This window comes from Phocoena phocoena, chromosome 19, assembly GCF_963924675.1.
Source record: "Phocoena phocoena chromosome 19, mPhoPho1.1, whole genome shotgun sequence".
In the NCBI taxonomy this organism is placed as follows: domain Eukaryota; kingdom Metazoa; phylum Chordata; class Mammalia; order Artiodactyla; family Phocoenidae; genus Phocoena; species Phocoena phocoena.
In genome coordinates this window covers 45,818,793-45,837,791 of record NC_089237.1, presented here as the reverse complement: position 1 = coordinate 45,837,791, position 18,999 = coordinate 45,818,793, and the positions used below count along the sequence as shown (strand labels likewise).

General features: G+C 55.0%; 1 protein-coding gene across 3 annotated transcripts in view; it reads right to left on the bottom strand.

Annotated features, from left to right (window-relative positions):
- Positions 1 to 18,999, bottom strand: part of ABR (ABR activator of RhoGEF and GTPase) — a 178,262-nt gene that overhangs the window by 74,401 nt on the left and 84,862 nt on the right. For 2 of the 3 annotated variants that reach the window (XM_065897140.1, XM_065897141.1), the window contains one exon: positions 18,316 to 18,500. In XM_065897140.1, coding sequence (XP_065753212.1) covers positions 18,316 to 18,500 — 185 coding nt within the window. Of the gene's footprint in view, positions 1 to 5,974; positions 6,110 to 18,315; positions 18,501 to 18,999 lie in introns of those variants that run through there. The other variant, XM_065897142.1, reaches the window with a different exon arrangement.

The window sequence follows — 18,999 nt, the reverse complement described above, 5'->3', positions numbered from 1 at the left end:
CGGATGCTTAACTGGAATCTCAAACAGATCCCTCTCTGGGCATCAAATGCACACCCTTAGCATAAGCTGGGAGAGTGTCTGAAGCTACCAGAAATCTCCTATGTCCCAAGGAGAGCTGCTTTCCCCCTGCTGCATGGCCACCCCAGCATGTTCTCACAGGCTTTCCTGCCCTTTCCCCAGGTGAAGGACTTAACCCTTGACCTTTCATCAGCAAACCAGTTAGCAATTTGTGCTGGAGGCTGCCTCTCCCAGTCTCTGAAATGTAATCTGATCCTGTGATAGAAGAACAAGGTCCTGCCAAAGATGTCCACCTCCTAATCCACAAAACCTGTGACTATGTCACCTTATGCGGCAAAAGGGACTTTGCAAATTGATTAAGGATTTTTAGGTGGGGAGATTATCCTGGGAATGAATGAGCAGGTGGACCCTATGTAATCACAAGGGTCCTTGTGAGAGGCAGGCAAGAGAATAAGGCTATGAGCCCCCAGAAGGAGAGGGAGAGGCGGAAGGGGACGGGGAGAGATCGAGTGCAAGACTGAAAGATGCTACACTGCTGGCTTTGAAGACAAAGGATGCGGCCAGGAGCCAAGGAATCCAGGGGGCCTCTAGAAGCTGGAAAAGGCAAGGAAACGGGGTCTCTCCCCTAGAGCTTTCAGAAGGAATGCAGCCCTGCTGACCCTTGAGACTTTAAGAGAATAAATCTGTGTTGTTTTAAGCCACTAAAGGTGTGGTAATTTGTTTCCGGCAGCATTAGGAGACCAGTATGGACGCCAAGCTTTAGGGAGAGACAATGGTTATTTATTGATGGTTTCACAAGTACTAGGCACTGTTCTAAGCACTTTACGTGGATTAACTGACTGGAATCCCACAGTCTAGAAGGTGTTATCATTATCCCTCTGAGGCACAGAGAGTGGAAAATGCCAGCTGCCCAGAGCTGTGGCCAAGGCAGGCAGGCAGCACCCCCTCCAAGGAATGAGACCGGAGCTTGGAGTAGGGCTCGCAGCCCTGGAGGTGGGAGTGGAGGTCGAGGTCAGACCTGCTGCTTCCCCAGCCTGACAAATGGGAACTCGCCCTCCACGTCGGGGGGCCAGTGCTCCCCTCCTGTGCCCCGTTTCCTGCCAGCTGGGGATTTGCCTGAGGGCCTGGCAAACACCCTCTCAAGGAAGTCACTTAAGCACAATGTGAGCTTAAATGTAGAGCTGGCTGGACCAGGACCAGGGTGAAGACGCGGTGACTCACAGCCCCACCAAGCCTTCCCCTGCCCTGGCATGATCACAGACCCTTGTGTCAGGCCCCGTGACGGCCCACTGCAGCAGGACCCGCTCCTCGTGAGACTCCAACCTCAGAGTCCAATCTTGAGAGAACCCCCCAGAAGGCAGTAAGTAGCCACCCCCAAGAGTCCCCACTCTGGGCCACATTCACCCTGACATTTTGGCTGGCACGGGGGTGGAGGTGATGGGAAAGGATGTGAAATTAAATTCTGTGCATTTTACCAACAGGTGGCCTGTTGTCAGTTACCACCCAAAACCTCATCCATCTTCACTTTCCTCAGACCCCACCTGTCCCTGGCTTGGAATTATCTGGAAATTCACAATTGTTTCTTCAATCCTCCTGGAGCTATTATCATCCCATAAAACACCAGGGTTCAACATCCATTCACTCATTCCCCACCATGTGCCCGGCACTGGGAAGACAAGTGAAGGAGACAGTCTCTGCCCCCAAAGAGCCCTCCAGAGGTGCCCACACACCCAGAATCTCCAGGGAGGGGTTTTCTGGAGTTCAGGGCCCCCAGAGCCCGTGCCACGCTGCTTGCCAGTCCTGCAGCACAAGGAAGCTGCCATCTGGGTGACACTGTCCCCACTTCCTCCCCAAGTGGAGCTTACGAAATGCAGCAGCCACGGGGGGCTCGTTCATGCCCAGTATTTTACATAATCTGCTGGGCTGAAAGTGTCCACCTGAGGCCCCAAATCCAAGAGGTCAAGTCACTCTGGTAGGGACAGTATCTGCAAGTAAGGCTTAGCTGGCTCTGGCCTGGCCTGGTCTTCTACAGTCGGGGCTAAATAAAGTCTCCAAAGGTTTGGTTCCAGGCCAAGTCAAGACTCTCTCCAGGAGCCTTGATCTCCTCCAAGACAACAACGCGGGCTGAACAAGCAGGGCCACTTGCAATTCAGAGCCTTAGGCCAAGCAGCTCCATAGACAGTAGAATTCAGTCCATGGGCCACACCAGTTTGCAAGGAGCACCCCGTGGATGGGGGGGGCTCTGGTCAGAGCAGATGCCACTGGGTCTAGGCGCTATGTCCATGCCAAGTATCAGCCTCAGCCTCAGGACAGCTGGCCCCTCCCTGAGTTGAGTCGATGCACGGACTCAACTCCAGCCATTCTCTCCTCTCCCCAGCCCTAGGCACCAGGGAGGTCTCTTTCAGCTAATTCCTCAGCAGAACAGAGTGGGGGTGGGTAGTGGGGCGGGCACCGCTGGGGGACCCTCCTAAAGGGTAGATCTCCAAATTCTGGGCTCCCTGCTGTCTGAAGCTGCAGGCAGGTCTCATGGGGTCCAGCAGTGTTTTCAGAGTTCAGCTATTCACATCCCACACCTTTGCAGTTCTGTCATACATACCACCGGCACTATAATTTACTTAATACTGTTCTTCACAACAACTGGCTTCTTAAAAGCACAACCTTATCCCAAGCATTATATTTGAAATCACAGGAAGATGTGCAAGTCACTTTTCTATTTTTATTTTTGGTTGCATCACGCGGCATGTGGGATCTTAGCTCCCTGACCAGGGATGGAACCCGTGCCCCCTGCAGTGGAAGCGCGGAGTCCTAACCAACTGGACCACCAGTGAAGTCCCTATTCTTTTCTAAGATACATTAAAATTTACGCCTAACTATTAAAGTGCAAAATATATATCCAGGTGCCACCTAAAATCATCTCTCAAATCATCTCATATGTGGCTCACACTTCGGGAAAAAAACCTAAGTGGGGGACACAGGCATGGCCATCACTGCACATGGAGGGAGCGGAGACCTGGACAAGTGAAAAAGAAACACAGGTTGTTCAGATAATCCATTAAAAATCGGCACAGAATTAACCTGAAGGGTTAATCTGCATTACAAAAGGATTTCAAAATTCCTGACAAATGAGTTCTTTATATAGCAAGGCCCCTATCAGCCCTAGGTACCTTTAAATAGAATCCTATGAAAGATTTGGGGGACGTACGCAACACTTTACAGAGGAGAGGTGATGCTGCTATCAGTATTCACGTTATTATCAGTTTATAGACCATTAACTCCTCAAAGGGGAGTGTGGGTTGAAACGCATAGCAAGCTCCAGCTCTGGAGAAAACCACTGCCATCTTCACATCTGTCCCCCAGGAAGATGAAGCATCTCGGAAATCACACTGAAAACAGGATTGATTTATAGGACTGGCATTTGGACGTGTGCTCAGGAACACGACTACTGTTTAAGGTAAGTACTCCTGAAGTAAAGTAATAGCAAAGAGAGAAATGCCTTGGATTTCTACCAGCCGCCAAGAAGAGTCTACCATGCAGGAGTGTGCCCAGTCCACAGCCCAGGACAGGAGCACACCCTCCAGAAATGAGCCCTGACCTCACACATGTACACGTGCACACGCACACACACACGTGCACACACATGCGCCCAGTCCAGCCCTGACTCAACGAGAAGTGGTCCCTCCTCCTCTGAATTTAGTACCCTTTTATCAGAACCCTTCTCATGGCCCTCCCTACTTTCTCATTATGTTCCTATTATCTGCGAACTTGCCCCCTTACCCTGAACTGTGAACTCTTTTTGAGAAAGGACCAAGCCTTGTTCACCTGTCTCCTCCCCCAGGCAGCCTGCTTTGAATAGAACACAACCTGACAGTGTTCGTTGAATGAATCAATGAGCTTTCTGTTCGTCTTTTCCCTCTATAGATGGCCAAGCCTGGTAGAGAAGGGCATCCTAGACGTGTTCAGGCTGGGACAGGGGGCTTGGAATCCCCCAACACTCAGGAAAGGGGCCCTCCCCCCAGTGCTGGAGACAGGTCCGGGAACACTGAGGTGGTGAGGTAGAGAGGAAGACTCCATCTTGGCGCTCACAGGGCTCTGGGAGGAACAGCATTTTTAGGTGTGATGTACACCCAAGCCCCTTTGGTATCCCTGTGCTTCCTCCTTAGAACACCTCTGAGATGGAATAAGGCCAGGGACATGGTACGCCCTGTGTGGGCCCCATGGAGCCTCACTCATTCCACCAATCCACTGGACACCAGCCACACACCAAGCACCGTGCAGCGTTCACAATGAAAACAAGAGGGCCCTGCCCTGGAGGAGAGAGGCACACGTCTAGAGTTCCAAACAGAATGAAACAGGGGCTAGCCCGGTATAAGCCAGACTAGAGGTCCAGAGTAAGGGAGGACCCATAAGGCAGCATGTGAGTGGAACCCCATCTGTGCTGGGGAGGGTGTCTCAGAGAAGGGCCGTTAGGAACCCACAGAGGTCCCACCCTACACACTACTACTACTAAGCTCCCAGCAGGTGCTTTTGCCTCATAAACAAGACTTTTCCCCATCCTGTTCCTGGGATGGCTGGGCAGACCCTAAGGGCAAGGCCCTGGGGGCCCAGTGAGAGATGTGACTTACCCCAGTGTGCCGAGCTAGCACCAGATGAGAAAACCAGGGCTGGGGCGCCAGCCACTGCCAGCCTCCCGTGACGGCTCCTCTCTGCCCCACACCCAGGCCTACAGCGACTGCTCCGCCCCTTCCACACATCAGCCATCTACCCGTGGGTCTGCAGTCTATTTTTACCTCCATTAGCTCCTCCTCTGATCCACACTGTAGCACGGATGGAGCAGGGCAGTGATCCCCATCTTACAGGAGGCCCAGAGAGGCTCAGCGACAGTCTCCTGCCCAGAGCAATGCTCCGTGCACCATGCCCTCTGGGGTGCAGTGCTGCCAGGGCAGACAGGTTCGGGCCCCACAAGACGGGCGCTCTCTGTTAGGCAACCTGGCTTGCAGTCTGTGAGCTCCCTGCCATACGTTCTCACTGGCCCTCCCTTCAAGCCACAGAACAGAGAGGAGGTGAGCAAAACACTGAGGTTAGAGGTGAAAGAAAGGAAGGACGGTGTGGTGTGCATGCCTTAGGCAGCACTGGCGCACTTTCAAGTGGAATCCCGGCCCCTGGGGCGGGGTGGGGGGTGGGGGGGGCGTGAAGAGAAGGGGATTGCGGCAACCACTCCCCTCCTGCTCTACCTTCGAGGCAACTTCTCTGATTAAACAGAGGCATTGCTGCCGAGACAGCCCCAGAGTCGGTGGGCTGGGGTCCAGCAGATGCTTCCTGCCTATGCCCACCTTGGGTAAAGTGCCTAGCCACCTGGCTCCTGCCTCCAAGCCAGCTGTTACCGCCCCTCTTCGGCTGATCCAATTCTTTCCCTTCAAGGAAGTTCAGGGACCTCTGGCCCTCGATCTCTCCAAATGCTCTCATGCCCTAGCCCAGATTCACCAGATTCCACTTGCTTGGAAGAGAGTGGCTCCCTTGGCCTGAACTTCACAAGTGCACTTATCCCATTGCTGCCATGGAAACAAGGAATTACGGCCTCCTAGTTTCACATCGACCAGCTCCTCTGGGGCAGCAGGCTGACACCACTGGCGTGCCCACCAGGGGACTCATGTCACTGCCAGAGAAAGCCCTCTGCACAGCTGGCCTAGGGAAAGCCAGCAGCCACTCCCCCTGAGGACAACTGGTCCAGGGGGAGGCGGCGGGCACTGCGCCTCTCCCCCAGGAACAGCTGTGCCCAGAGCACAGCCCCTTGCATCCCTTGGCAGGCAGGCGCCAGCCCCTCTCAGGCTGAGGTGCTTCCACTCAGCCACAAGGTTTGTGCACAAATCAGCCATTTCTGCCGCACAGACTTCGGCAGTCAGAGCTGCGAGCCCTGCCCCCTCCCCCGACAAGCATCCAGGGCGTGTCACATTCCCACCTTCACAGCCACCAAGAATGGGGACCCTGAGCCGGGGCTGGTCGGGGTTCCCAGCTCGCACTCCTCCAGGAGAAACACATCTTCATCCTCCAGGACCTTGTCCAAAAAGCCTATCGCCTCCTCTTCCTCTTCCATGGCAGCGGGAGCCGCGGAGGGCAAACAGGAAGCAGGGTCCCAGCAGCAGCGGCAGCGGCAGCGGCAGCCGTGGCCGCCGGCGCCCAGGAGCGAGGCCGGCAGGCGGGGACGGGAAGAGCGTGCAGGGCAGGCCTAAACCAGCACGCGGGCCTCCCCGGAGTCCGTCCTGGCGCCCGGCCACCGGCTGCCGATGAAAGGCTCCATTATGAGCCTTCTCCTGCCCGCCGGCTCCGGGTCCTCCCGGAGAAAGGGGAAGCGGGGCGTCCGTGCGGCCCCGGCCGCCTCTCGCGGGGAGCTCCGCCGCCGCTGCCGCCGCCGCGATTCCAGGGCTGTCACCGGAGCCCGCGCGCCCCTGCCGGCCGCCGCGGCCCTTCCTGCTGTGCGCGCCGGCTCTCCAGGCAGGCGGGGCCCCGCTCCCTGCCGCCGCTCCCAGCCCGGCCGGGCGCCCCGCCGCCGCCGCCGCCGCTGCCGCCGGCCCCACAGATCCCGCCCTCCTGGACGCGGAGGTTCGCGTTCGCTCTCAAGACACAGGAAATGCACGACTCGACGGGTGAGGTGGAGCCGTTCCCTCTCTGCGGTCGCCGGGCCAGCCGGCTGGCGGAGGCTTCGGGAGCGCGGAGGAGGGGCGACGAGGCCGCAGCCGGGCCGGGCGCAGGGGGAGGTCCGCTTCCCAGAGACAGGCTTTATTTACAGCCCCTCACCGGCCCCGCGGGCAGGCGGGGGCGGAGCGGACGAGCAGCTGCCCGCACAGCCTCGCGGGCCTCCGGGCCAACCTCGGTGTCACCTTGGGATGCCTACAAGCCCCTTCTCATTTCCGCCTCAGGCTCTGACACCTTTGAGGAAGGGAGGCCAAGCCCTGGTGAGAAACCATAGTTTCTTTCCATCGCCACCGTGGCTGAGGGAACAAGGCTTTGTGCGAAGGAGGCCTGACCTGCCTCGCCACGAAAGCACAAGTGCCAGCCAGGGGCTGCAGCTGGGCCGCCTCGGGCAGCCGGAGGTGCCACACCTCCTCAGAGCTCTTTTCCCTCAAGAGGGGCCTGGGCCCAGTAGAAGCAGCCCCACAGGGGAGGGTACACTTAACCCAGGACCAGGAGCACGCCAGCCCTGCCCACCCCCAGCCTGCTTCCCCTGGCTTCTTCCATGGTTACACAAGCTAAACTCTGGTCCCCTAGCCCCATCCAGAGATGTAATCCATCTACTCTCATGGGGGTGGAGTTTAAGGGCAGCAGCTGGGAAAAGCTCTTTCACAACACCTAGGGCAAAGGGTGCCAACTCCAGCACCCAAGAGGGTGCAGGTAAGATTAGTTAGTGAAATGAGCCAGGTAGGGACCAGGTGAACTGAAGAAACTGTCACTCAGCTCCAGCTGCCGGCTGCCAGGGGCAGTGCAGGCTCAAGGTTGCCCCATCTTGGATTGTTCAAGAGAAGCTGGAATCCGGATTGTTAGGTGATAGCTCTCAATTTAAAAATGATGGCAGATAAATTATATTTAAAAAACAAAACAAGATGCAGTCTCAATGAAACACATCTGTGCACTGAATCAGGCCCACAGACAAGGTTGCTGCCTTCTTGCAGTTGGTTGTGTTTCTTTGAGGGAAGGTTGGGAGGTGTGTGTGTGTGTGGGGGGTTGTTCCTTGAATATCACCTCTGTCCCATTTTATCACTGGACCTGGCATCTTGGAATCAAATTCAGCTTCACACACGACCAGCCCACTACTTATCTTTATAAACCTGTATAATACATGCCACCAGCCAGACAGATCAAGTGAAAACTCCGGATTCTGAGTATTGAGCCCTGAAGCTCCAGCCCCACTCACGCCAATCCCCTCAATCTCCCACCAGCCCCCAAACCATGTCTCTAGTCAGGGATTTCCTCAAAATCTTCCTGATGCTTCTAGCTCACAAGTGTCTCTCCCAGTACACAGTTGCCAGACCAGCCAGTGTGGTTCTTAATGATACAGTGTCTGAGTTGTCCATTAATGCCTCGTGTGTCTACCACCGGCCTCCTTATGCACACGGCACATCCCCTGTCAGGTGGCAACTGTATGGCCACAGGGGGAAGAGTCCAACTCTTTGGAGCTCGTTTGGAAATGCATTCCAAAGGGGGGGTTAACAGCGCGCCATCCTAGGCCCACCTGGGGTCATCACCTCTCCTTCCCACTGGGCATCTCAGCCGAGAACAGGGCCCTTGGCTGAGCCTCCAAGCTGGGTGGAGGGTTGAGGAAGAGCGAGGAGGGAAAAAGGAGAGGAATGGACATGGTTCCTTATCCCAACTCCCCAAAAAAGTCTGCGGAAGTTCTGAGCTCTAGGTGGGGCTCCTGCCATTCTATTAGAGCTGTCCTCACCAGTAAAAGGTTTCTCCCTGTCACCATAGCTGAAATGCAGACCAAGGGATTTGGGGTAGGTTCTCTGGGGCCTCAGGGCTGATGGGGCTCCCCAGAGGCACAACCCACCCCACACCCGCCCTCTCCCTCATCCCTGGTTCTTCCCTGTCCCCGCCTGGGCTGGGTTATAAATAGCCGGGGTAGATCTGAAGGGCCCTCTCAGCCACAATTCCTCATTTGGTTTGGGCGGGTGAGGCTGCTCCCAGCGCTTGGGAAAAACCAGGCCTGGCATTCCCCAGGGCACAAGTGTGCCAGCCCGGGGCTCTGTGCCAGTCTGTCTCCCATCCTGAAGGCTCCGAGTGCACGGCATGGGCTGCCCGCTCCGGTCGGACAAGCAGGTATAATGGGAGAAGGGCCTAACAGCCCAAGGGACACCCCCGCCCCCCGGCACGGTGTCCCTTCCCCCGCCCAAAAGAACATGAGGGGCCCTCGGGAGTCTCCGAGAGTACCCCTGTCTCCACTCCCCATGCCCCTACCTAGCATGGCAGTGTCGACACCCACTTCTTCCAAACCCTGAAACCTCTCAGAAGCTGCTCCCTGAACATCCAAGGCATCTCCACTCCACCCCACCCGGGTTGGCTGGAAATTCCAGTGAGTAATTTGAATGCCCTTCCATCTCCACTGGGCACACAGACTCCACTCAGTTCTGCCCCTGGAGGGAAGTGACTCACAAGTCCCAGTGGTGCTTCCTCCCTTTCCCCTACCAATGCCCTGGACACGAGCTTCCTCCCTGTGTCCTCTACAACTCTGCCAGCTTTGGCCTGGCTCCAGACCCTCCTCTCCAGAGAAGCAGCTGCTCCAAAGGCCTCTAAACTACCTTATTCCAAAGTCAGAGGCCTCCTTCTCTACTCCTCAGCCTCTGCAGTCTGGATGCTCTTAAATCCCTCAGCTTCTGTGGTCATGCTGATGCTGCCTCTGATCGCTCTGGTTCCGGCTGGCCCTTCTTCTTCCTGCCTCCTGTAAGTGTGGAGTCACCCATTCGGACCAGGCCGCAGCCCTCTGCTCTCTATCCTTGGAGAACTCATCCCTTCTCACTGCTAGGCCAACGGCAGCCCGTCACCATCTGCAGCTCCAACATCTTGCTCTGCTGGAGTGTGACATCTGTGCTGTCAGCTGGTTCTCCTCACTTGGAAGTCCCATGAGCAGCCCCTCAGCTCCACATCTCCAGACCAAACGACCCTTCCCCCTCCCTAAACCGGCTTCCCCTTCTGGCTTCTCCACTTCTGTGGCGGGGCCGCCATCTTGTGACTCTTCCTTCCCTCAGGCCCCACATCCTTTTCACCAAGTCCCCTTGGTTCTTCCTTCTCTTCCTTTTCCAAAGCTGCCACCCCAACCAAGGTTTGTAGAATCTCACACCTACATAACCGCAATAATATTCCACTTTGACTTCTGATCTTGCCTGTCCATCTATCTGTTCATTCAACCCAGAGAAGGCCTGGCATTACAAATACACAGACCTGGGAGACACAGGCCTTGCCATTAGAATGCTCTCAACCCAGACATATAAACAAATGAGGCAGTGTTCCCACTGGTCAACACAGTGGGAACACAGGACAAAGGCACTAACCCTGCCTGAGAGGTAAAGCTCCACAGAAGCGTGGCTTCTGAGCAGCATCTTAAAAAGGGGAAGTGTTTCCAGGCAAAGGGAGGAAAACGTTTTGTAAGGAACCCCAGGAAGCACAGCTGGAGGACAGAAAAGGGGCAGGTGATGAACTTGGAGAAGTGGGCGGGAACCATGCCCCCATGAACAAGGGGCACAGACTGAGATTTCAGACACCCACCAAATCCACGCTTTCCAAGCCACCAACAGTTTACTCTCCCCAAACCCAACAGCCTTCTCTCACACTCATTCTCCATCCCCTCATTCCCTTACCCACTCCATCAACAAGTACCTATTCAATTGCCCACCATGCACCAGGTGCTGTGCTAGCATCCAGGACACAGCCACAAGTGGGACGCTTTGTCTCTACCTCCGTGGGGGCTGATGGTCTCGGGGACAGACTGACCACCGTGAGCCAAGGCAGGGCCAGGGGAAGGGCACGATCTCAGAACTCTGGGGCTAAGGCACAACTCTTCCAGAAAGAATAACGTGGAAAAAGCTATTGTGATCTAATATGTTCTCACCCTCTGACTCAGCACCTCCACTTTAAGGAATTTTTCTGCAAAAACATTTCTACAAGGACTCAAAGATCTTTGTACAAAGATGTTCACTGCAATGATGGTTACACCGGTGAAAGACTGGAAACAGCCCAAATGTCTAACAGAAGAGGACTGGCTAAGTGAATTATGGTACAACCATTAAAAGAAACACTGCATACGGTCATGAAGGAGAATGAGTTGGTCTTTAATTACTGATAGGCAAGATGTCCAAGACTTATTAAATAACCAGAGAAAATTTCATAACAGTATTAATAGTATGATCCCACTTTTTAAAAAAGTGTATATATATAATATATACACAGAGAAAAACGTACTTTTTACATATATGTGTATATATATATATATATATATATATATATGTAATATCTCACATGGAAAAAGAAGATGTCTCTTAACAGACATTCTCTCTGTAGGATGAGACTTAAGGAGACGTTCACTTTCCATATTATATGTTTCTGTAAAGTTAGAATTTTCAGTGATGTAATCAGGAAAAATAAAGAAATTAAAAAAAGAAGTGTGGTAAGTGCTATAATTGGGCAAGTAGAGAGTCACAGAAGGTTCTCCAGAGGAGGTGACATTAAAACGCCTACCTGGGGCTTCCCTGGTGGCGCAGTGGTTGAGAGTCCGCCTGCCGATGCAGGGGACACGGGTTCGTGCCCCGGTCTGGGAAGATCCCACATGCCGCGAAGCGGCTGGGCCCGTGAGCCATGGCCGCTGAGCCTGCGCGTCCGGAGCCTGTGCTCCGCAACGTAACGGGAGAGGCCACAACAGTGAGAGGCCCGCGTACCGCAAAAAACAAAACAAAACAAAAAAACTCCTACCGGAAAATGAACAGGGATTAGCCATGCCAGGGGGACTCAGGAGCAGACAGGACAGCATGAGGCATAATGAAATGAGTTCAGTCTGGGTGGCAAGTCTTCATCCATTCAACCAATACTTACTAGGCATCTCTTATGTGCCAGGCGCAGTTCTAGGCACTACAGTTTGCAGTGAGCAAACATTTTGGTACAAAAGTGACAAAGCTCCATGGCAGAGCTCACAGTCTAGCTGGGGGGTTGTCATGAGCCTGCAGAGGTAGGCAGAGGTCAAGTGGTCAGGTCAGGCACAGCCTTGACAGCATTGCTACGGGCAGGCATTGAAGAATTTTACAGGGAGTGACCAGACAGTGTTTCAGTGCATCCCTCCTGCTGACATCAGATTACTGTTTCTAAAACACTGCTCACTCTGTACCCAGCAGGAAGCCACCAAGTCAGCCCTAAGAAGGGCAGTGGGGCCCTTGCTGATGGCTCAACTGATCTAACTGTTGACAACAACTTCTGCTGTTTGGTGTCCCATGAAAGGGCCAGGTGCATTCTCACCTCCAGGCCTTGACCTGGCTTGGAGCCCCCTCTCCCTCCTCTCTGCCTATCCCTAGCCCTTCCAACTTCCTTGGTAGGAGCTCAAGTCCCACCTCCAGACTTTCTGGAGCTCAGCAGACCCTGGGCCAATGAGAACTGACCCCAGGGGCCAGTGCCAGGGGCACTGTGTCACTCAGTCCTCCCAGCAGCCCTTCCAGATAGGAGGTATTTATCCTTATTTACAGCTGAGGGGACCAAGACTCTACAGGTTATCCAAAATCACAGAGCCAGAAAAACATAAGGCGAGGGCACTGAGGTTCCTGTTTTGGGGAGGTGGCAGAGAACAGTGGTGGTGAGCACCCAACACTGACCAGCTGTGGGACCTCAGGTGGGTTATGTCACCTCTTTGCACCTTAGTTTTCACATCTGTAAAATGGGGCAGTAACGGTGCCTACTTCCCAAGGTGTGGTGAGGACTAAATGAGTTAGTGTTTATTAAGTGCTACAACAGTGCCTGGCATTTAGTAAGTGCTATGGAAGCGTTTCTCATCTTTCTCTTCTTCTTTCTGCCACACAGGCAGGAGGGTTGGGGGGTCTGTGTGGCTTTCCAGATAGAAGCAACCAGCCCATAACCCTGTGGGAGGAAGGTCCACAAGGGCATCATCAAAGCATCATCGTGGAAAGAAAGTGCTAGCACCCACTTGTGGAGGAACTAGGTGAGGAGGATGGAAAAGAGAGTCCGTGGGTAAGAGTCAGCCTGCTGCTGGGATGCTTCCTGCCCTTCTGCACCCTGGCAGAACCCAGAGCCCAGGGGGACATCCAGCCTCTGCCCCCTGGCGGCTCACCTGTGTGGCCAAACGTCTCAAACTGAAGGCGTTCTCAGGGGCAATTTCACACCTCTTGGTGCGATTAGGCGGGTCGGTTGGCCTCCCTGCCCCACACGCAAAGACTCCCGAACCTCAAGGACAGAGAATGGGTCTGGCTCACTCTCCTATCCACTGTCCCTGGGACCTGCAGGAGATAAGCAAACCTTCACCGAATACATGTTGCTTTGGAAGCCGCCTTACTGGCTGATGTGAAACACACAGCACAGTAGCAGGGAGAGGGAGATCCCAGACAGGCTGTGAGCACTACGGGATGCTCCAGGTCGGCTGCGTGTGGTCAGTCAGGGAAGCCCAGATCCCAGCCATGTGTGAAAGGGGGGTGATGAGCCAAAAAGGCCAGGGAGCACCAGCCATGGAGAGGCTGAGGACCACAACCAGGGCACTGTCTCCCTACTTCCTATTCACATCCCCCTCAACTCACACAAGCCAAGGAACCCCCTGAGCCATAGCTCCTTCATCTACAAAATGGGGGGCTCTCCCAGTGGTTGCAGGGATAGGTGGCGATGAAGCCCGTGGGCACCTGGCACAGCACCTGGCACGTAGGGGGAGCCAGGCAAGCTCCTCCTCTTTGGAGTGGGGACCAAGATCCAGAAAGGGGGCAATGGGGAGCAAGGCTGCTGAGGCAGGAGGTCGGCAACCTGAGGAGAGATGTCTCTGGTTTTACCTGCATCTGGAAACTCCTGGGAGGCGTAAAGATAAAGGGCAGCCGCCAACCCACCCAGCCCAGGCCTCGAACGCCATCCAAAGAGAGCAGACTGGGACACCATCTCAGATGTTTCCGGCTTGCCACGTGGCTCCTCCTTTCACTTAGAAGCGACCTCCTTGTCCTGCAACCTCAGATCCCAAACCCCAAGGCTTCAGAAGGGACCAGGAAGGGAAGAGGGGGCAGCAGTTCGTCCTAGCTTCATCCCCTGAGACTGTATCTGCCCTGCCTCCCTGCTCCCTGGCCAACCCAGTGCTACTTGATTCAATTCCATAAACGCCGGGTGAATACCCCTAGGTGCCCGGGAGCTGCTGATGGGGGTCCCGGAGATGATCGGGGATCAGGGCTCCGGATCTCGCAGGGCAGACGTGCCCCACAAGTAACTGTGCACGGTCCCCAGACAGCGGAGGGCTCAGCCACAGGCTGGTAAACCTTCACAAGGGAGGTGGTATCTGAGGGGACCTGGGAGCACCACACAGACTCCAGCGTCAGAAAGATACAAGTTTAGGGATTTCCTGACGGTCCAGTGGTTAAGACTCTGCTCTTCCAATGCAACGGGCACGGGTTCAATCCCTGGTCAGGGGATTCTCAATCCCCACATGCAGGCACGGCCCAAAAAAAAAGAATAAAAGAAAGACCAAGTTTAAGTATATCTCTGGCTCCCCATGTAAAAGGCTCAAGGTGAGTCTAAGTAGCTGTGAGGAAGGGGGGGTTGTGCGGGGGAGGGGGGAAGATGAGGATGACAACGGTGATCATCTCAACTCTCCCCCACCTATCTTTAAATTATCCTGCCGTCTGGAGTCTAAACTCCTAAATTCAGCGGTTAGTGCAGTACTAACATGTACAGACTTTACTGGCAGCATCTCATAGAAGCCTCCCGACAGCTGTGTGAGGTCAGGAGGGAGGAAATTCTCAGTACATTCACTTTACAGGTGAGCGAACTGGAGCTCAGATGAGTGAAATCCCTCAGGTCACACAGCTAGGAAGTGGTGGCACTGAGACAACAACCAGATCTTCTCTCTGCCTTGTGGCCCCTTTTCATGGTGCCTCCCGAGAGGGGTGTCAGAGGAGCCCATGGCTTGTGGGGCACACGCTTTTCTGAATGACCATGGTCCTGGCAGGGGAACATGTGCCCCGCTTGTCAGTGAGATGGAGAGTCCCGCCCGTCCTTCCCAGGGTGAAAGCAGGCCCTCTCTGCTGAACTGAGCCATCGGAGGGAGCTGTACTCAGCCTGGGCTTGGGGAGAGTGAGGGTCTGCAGGGCGGGGCTTTCACCCTGATACCTCGCTGGGCTGTACACAGGGGCACATCTAGGGCGAGAGCAGAGTGAGGCTGCAGGGCGTTCTGGGGAGTGAAGAGCATTTGTCCTGTAACACCGGAGACCCGGTTTCACCTGGGCTACCACGCCTGGGAGGACAGATTTGACCCCAGAAAGGAGGTTGCAAAAGCAGATTCAGTTGTTGTCCAGCAAATATTTCATTAGACCAGGTCCTCGCAGTGCTCTGGGCTCCCCACCCCTCTAATGGCTGGTGAGGAGAGTCTCGTGGGCCCTGGGCGCCAAGGACTGAGGACCCACAGTGAGCCAGGCCCAGTGCTGCAGGCCTCACCTGAGCTATCCCAGTCCGTCCTCTCAACAACCCTTCAGGTGGTTAGTCCTATTTAGAGATGAGGAAACTGAGGCTCAGAGGGGTTATGACACTGATCCAGAGTCCCACAGCTAGAGAGCAGAACATGTTCATCTATGCAAAGCTCATGTCCCTGAGCATGTTCTCTGAGCTGCTGGGAGAGTAAGACCGTGAGGGCTAGTTTTATGCATCAACCTGACGGGGCCACAGATACCTAGACGTTTGGCCACACGTTATTCTGGGTGTGTCTGTGAGGGTGTTTCTGGATGAGATTAACACTTGAATCAGTTGACTGAGTAAAGCAGGTTGCCTTCCCAATGTGGGTGGGCCTCATCTAATCAGTTGAAGGTCTGGATAGAACAAAAAGGCTAAATAAGGGAGAATTCACTCTCTCTGCCTGTCTTTGAGCTGGGACATAGGTCTTCTCCTGCCTTTGGACTCAATACGGACTAGAGCTTACACCATCAACTCTCCTGATTCTCCAGCCTTTGGACTCAGTCTGGAACTAACTATACTGTCAGTTCTCCCGGGTCTCTAGCTTGCTGACTGCAGATCTTGGGACCTTTCAGCCTCCATAATCTAGTGAGACAATTCCTTATAATAAATCAATCCTTCTCTCTCTGTATCCTAATGGTTCTGTTTCTCTGGAGAACCCTAATATAAAGACCAAACCTTGGGCTTCCAGGAACAAGTTGGACGCACATTTGGGTGTGGAATGTCCGGCTGCCAGAGGGTAGATATCTGAATATCTAGAACAATCATCTGATTTGGTCCAAAAGTCCCCTTGGTTCCCAACGCCCCAACAGGAAGCCTGGCAGGGAGGGGACCTGCCTGGTCAAATGAGCAGAGCCAAGTAGCAGAAACCTTGGCTTTCTTTTTCTTTCCTTTTTTTTTTTTTTTAAAAAAAAACTGAAACAGCCCTCAAGTACTCCGGAAGAGGTGTGTCAACTCTCTCCAGCACCCCAATGTACACAGCAATACTTGCTGAGTCCACTAGATGGGGCCAGTGACACAGCAGAGAGGGCAGAAATGCAACTCAGGAGGGAAGGTAGGCAGGCAGCGGGTACACTGGGCTGGAATCTTTGCTAGGATCCCCAAATTAGATTAATGCTCCCCACCCCTACCGTGTATAATTTCTAGCCAATGGTGCAAAAATTAATCCTGGGGTTCGCAAGCACTTTGGCCAGTTGTCACTGTAGCATCTCTTGGATTTCAAAGTCCTCAAACCAAGCTCTTCCCTTGTGAGTCACCAAGCAAAATGGGCAGCATCGTAGTAAAGGAAGTCCCTGCCCCGAAGCCTCAGAGCTCCAGGTGGGGGCATCTCCCTGTTATGCCTGTGACCTGTTTCACTAGAGAAAGCACCTGAGTACCTTTCACCAGGGAATCTAAAAGTCGGTGGAAAAGCACTCCAGCAAGGTGGTCATGTGATGAGGGAAGGAGACAGGACAGGAAGCAAGGAGGAAGGCAGAGGAGAAAGGGAAATAAATGGCTTTTCTCTTCAGCAAGTGGCTCTAATCTGGCCACACGTTCTCAACTCTCAGCCAGGATTCCTGGTGCTGTGTTGAGTCCTACAGTGACTCTTTCTGCACCAGCTCACAGGGGTAATAGCTGAGTCTCCGGGATGGGAGGGGGATGTCTCTAAGCCCTGTTGTGGTCAGAGACCTAAAGGCAGAGACGGGAAGCAAGAGCTGTCACTTTGCTTCCCCTGGTTAGAGTCAGTTCAGGTCCCAGAGCACCCTCTCCTCCATCAGTAGCAAGAATCCTGCCCCGCAGGTCCAAGATGGCTGTCTCTCACCTGCCACCCTTCCTTAGGACGACTGGACAATACCCCAGAATGTCAGCTGTGGGGGGCCTGAACCTGATCGACGCCCTTGTCCATCACTTCCACCTCCCACCTGCCCCCACCATCCCTTCCCAAACTTGCACTGCCTGGCAGCTGATAAGCTCTGCCTAGGCTTCTGTTGCCATGGCAACAATGTGGCTTCCCCCAAGTGGGAAGCCGGTTGCCAAGGCCCTTGTTGCCAAAGGCTATAACAGCCACCCGGCTGTGTGAAGAGGGGGTGAGAGCTCTACGCAGGAGTGGAGGGTGGCCGAGGAGGCTGGGAGGGAAGGAAGCAGGGGGTTCGCAAGAAATGGTAGGGTCCAGGCAGCCCCCTGGCTGGAGTGGGGGTATGCTGGGCCCTGCAGGAGGGAAACAAGTAACTCGCAGCAACCTAGTGACTGCTCCTCGAGAGTATTAGAGGGAAGAAAGGGGACCCCCCTACAAAACACACCTGGACAAGCCCCCTACCAAGCAGGACCAAGCAATCCAAGCCCCCCCCCGCCCCCCACCCAAGAAGAAATTTGATTCTTCCCAATTTCTGAAAAATAGTCCCCAGGAATCCCTCTGTCTCACTTGCTCTTGTGTCTCAGACACACTCGCACAAGCTGAGCACGGACAGAGCTGGTCTCTGGGCCCAGGAACAGCATTAATTACAAGGATTGCAAACCTCCTCGCATCTCTATCCCTCCGCCTGTCTCAGAGCACATCCTCAATATTGCTTGTAAAATGCTTCTCTTTGGAGCAGAGCTCTCATCGGTGGACAAGAGGAGAGGTGGACACCATTACGGCTCATTCCCTTCCAGAGTCAACAGAGGAGGGCTGCACGGGGCCCTGGGTCCCCCCACTGGCGGTGCCGAGGCCAGCCTTGGTTTGCTGAGCTGGGACCTGTGCATTTATAGCCCACAACTCACATATGCAGCCACTGCCCAGCTCGGGCCCAGAGAGGAGAGCCTGTTCCCTCCCGCAAGGTCCCATCCTGCTAGAGAAGAACTGAGAGAGAAAGCTGAAAGAGGAAGTGAGGTGTCCAGGAGGCAGGGGGAGCAGATGGCTGGTAGAAGAGGCAGGGGTAGGTGCAGCAGTGGCAGAGAGAGCAGCAGGTGGGGGGCGGGGGCTAATCTGAGAGGCCCAGGACCGGAATGAGATGATGAGGGCACCAAGAGCAAGCCCAAATTTCCCGAGTCCTGCACCCCAGTAGCGCTCCAAGCAGAGCGTGGCCCACGACACCCATGCCTGCCTACCCCCCTCCCCAAAAGCCCCCTCTTCCCAAACCCAGAAGGAAAAGCAGGTGTACCTACCCCAGGTGCCAGCCCCTCAGGTGGGGTGGGGGAGATGCTGTCCCCGCCACCCTGGTTCCGGGCACTGAGCTGGGGCGACATGGTGGGCGACTCATCGATGTACGGCATGGTCTCCGAGCCCTCCGGGGGCCCCTTCTGCTCTTCATTCCCCTCTCCGTCGTAGTCGTCTGCCCCGTAGCTGAAGTCTGAGACAAGGAACAAGAAAGGCCACTGAGAGTCCTCCACGAGGGCTGCCAGGGACTGGTAGCGCAGTGGGCGCCAGCGGCGGTCCCCAGCTGCCATGCCCGGGGCCGCACCATCCACGCCCAGCCCGGGCAGGGCTGCGCGGCCCGGAGCGCCAGCAGGCACCAGGCGCTGCGGTTCAGGGGCCGCTGGGAGTCGACGGGGAGTGGCTCCGCTGTTGCCACCGGCTTAATAGCATGTCAGTCGCGTATTTCGAGCCGCTGTTTCCTTTGCCTCCTGCCTAATTCCAAGTCTAAAAATTAACAGTGGGAGCAGGCGGCAGGACGCTTCCAACTCTCCTCTCTGAGTCACCATTTTGCTTTTTATAGGGAATAAGGAGGTGCGGGCGGGCCGAGCGATGTCACTTCCTGCGCCCCTCCTCTTTGGGTACCATTTGTACACTGAGCCCCATCCCTGGATCGGGGGGCAGAGCAGGGTTCGGGGTGGGGGCTGAGGAACGGC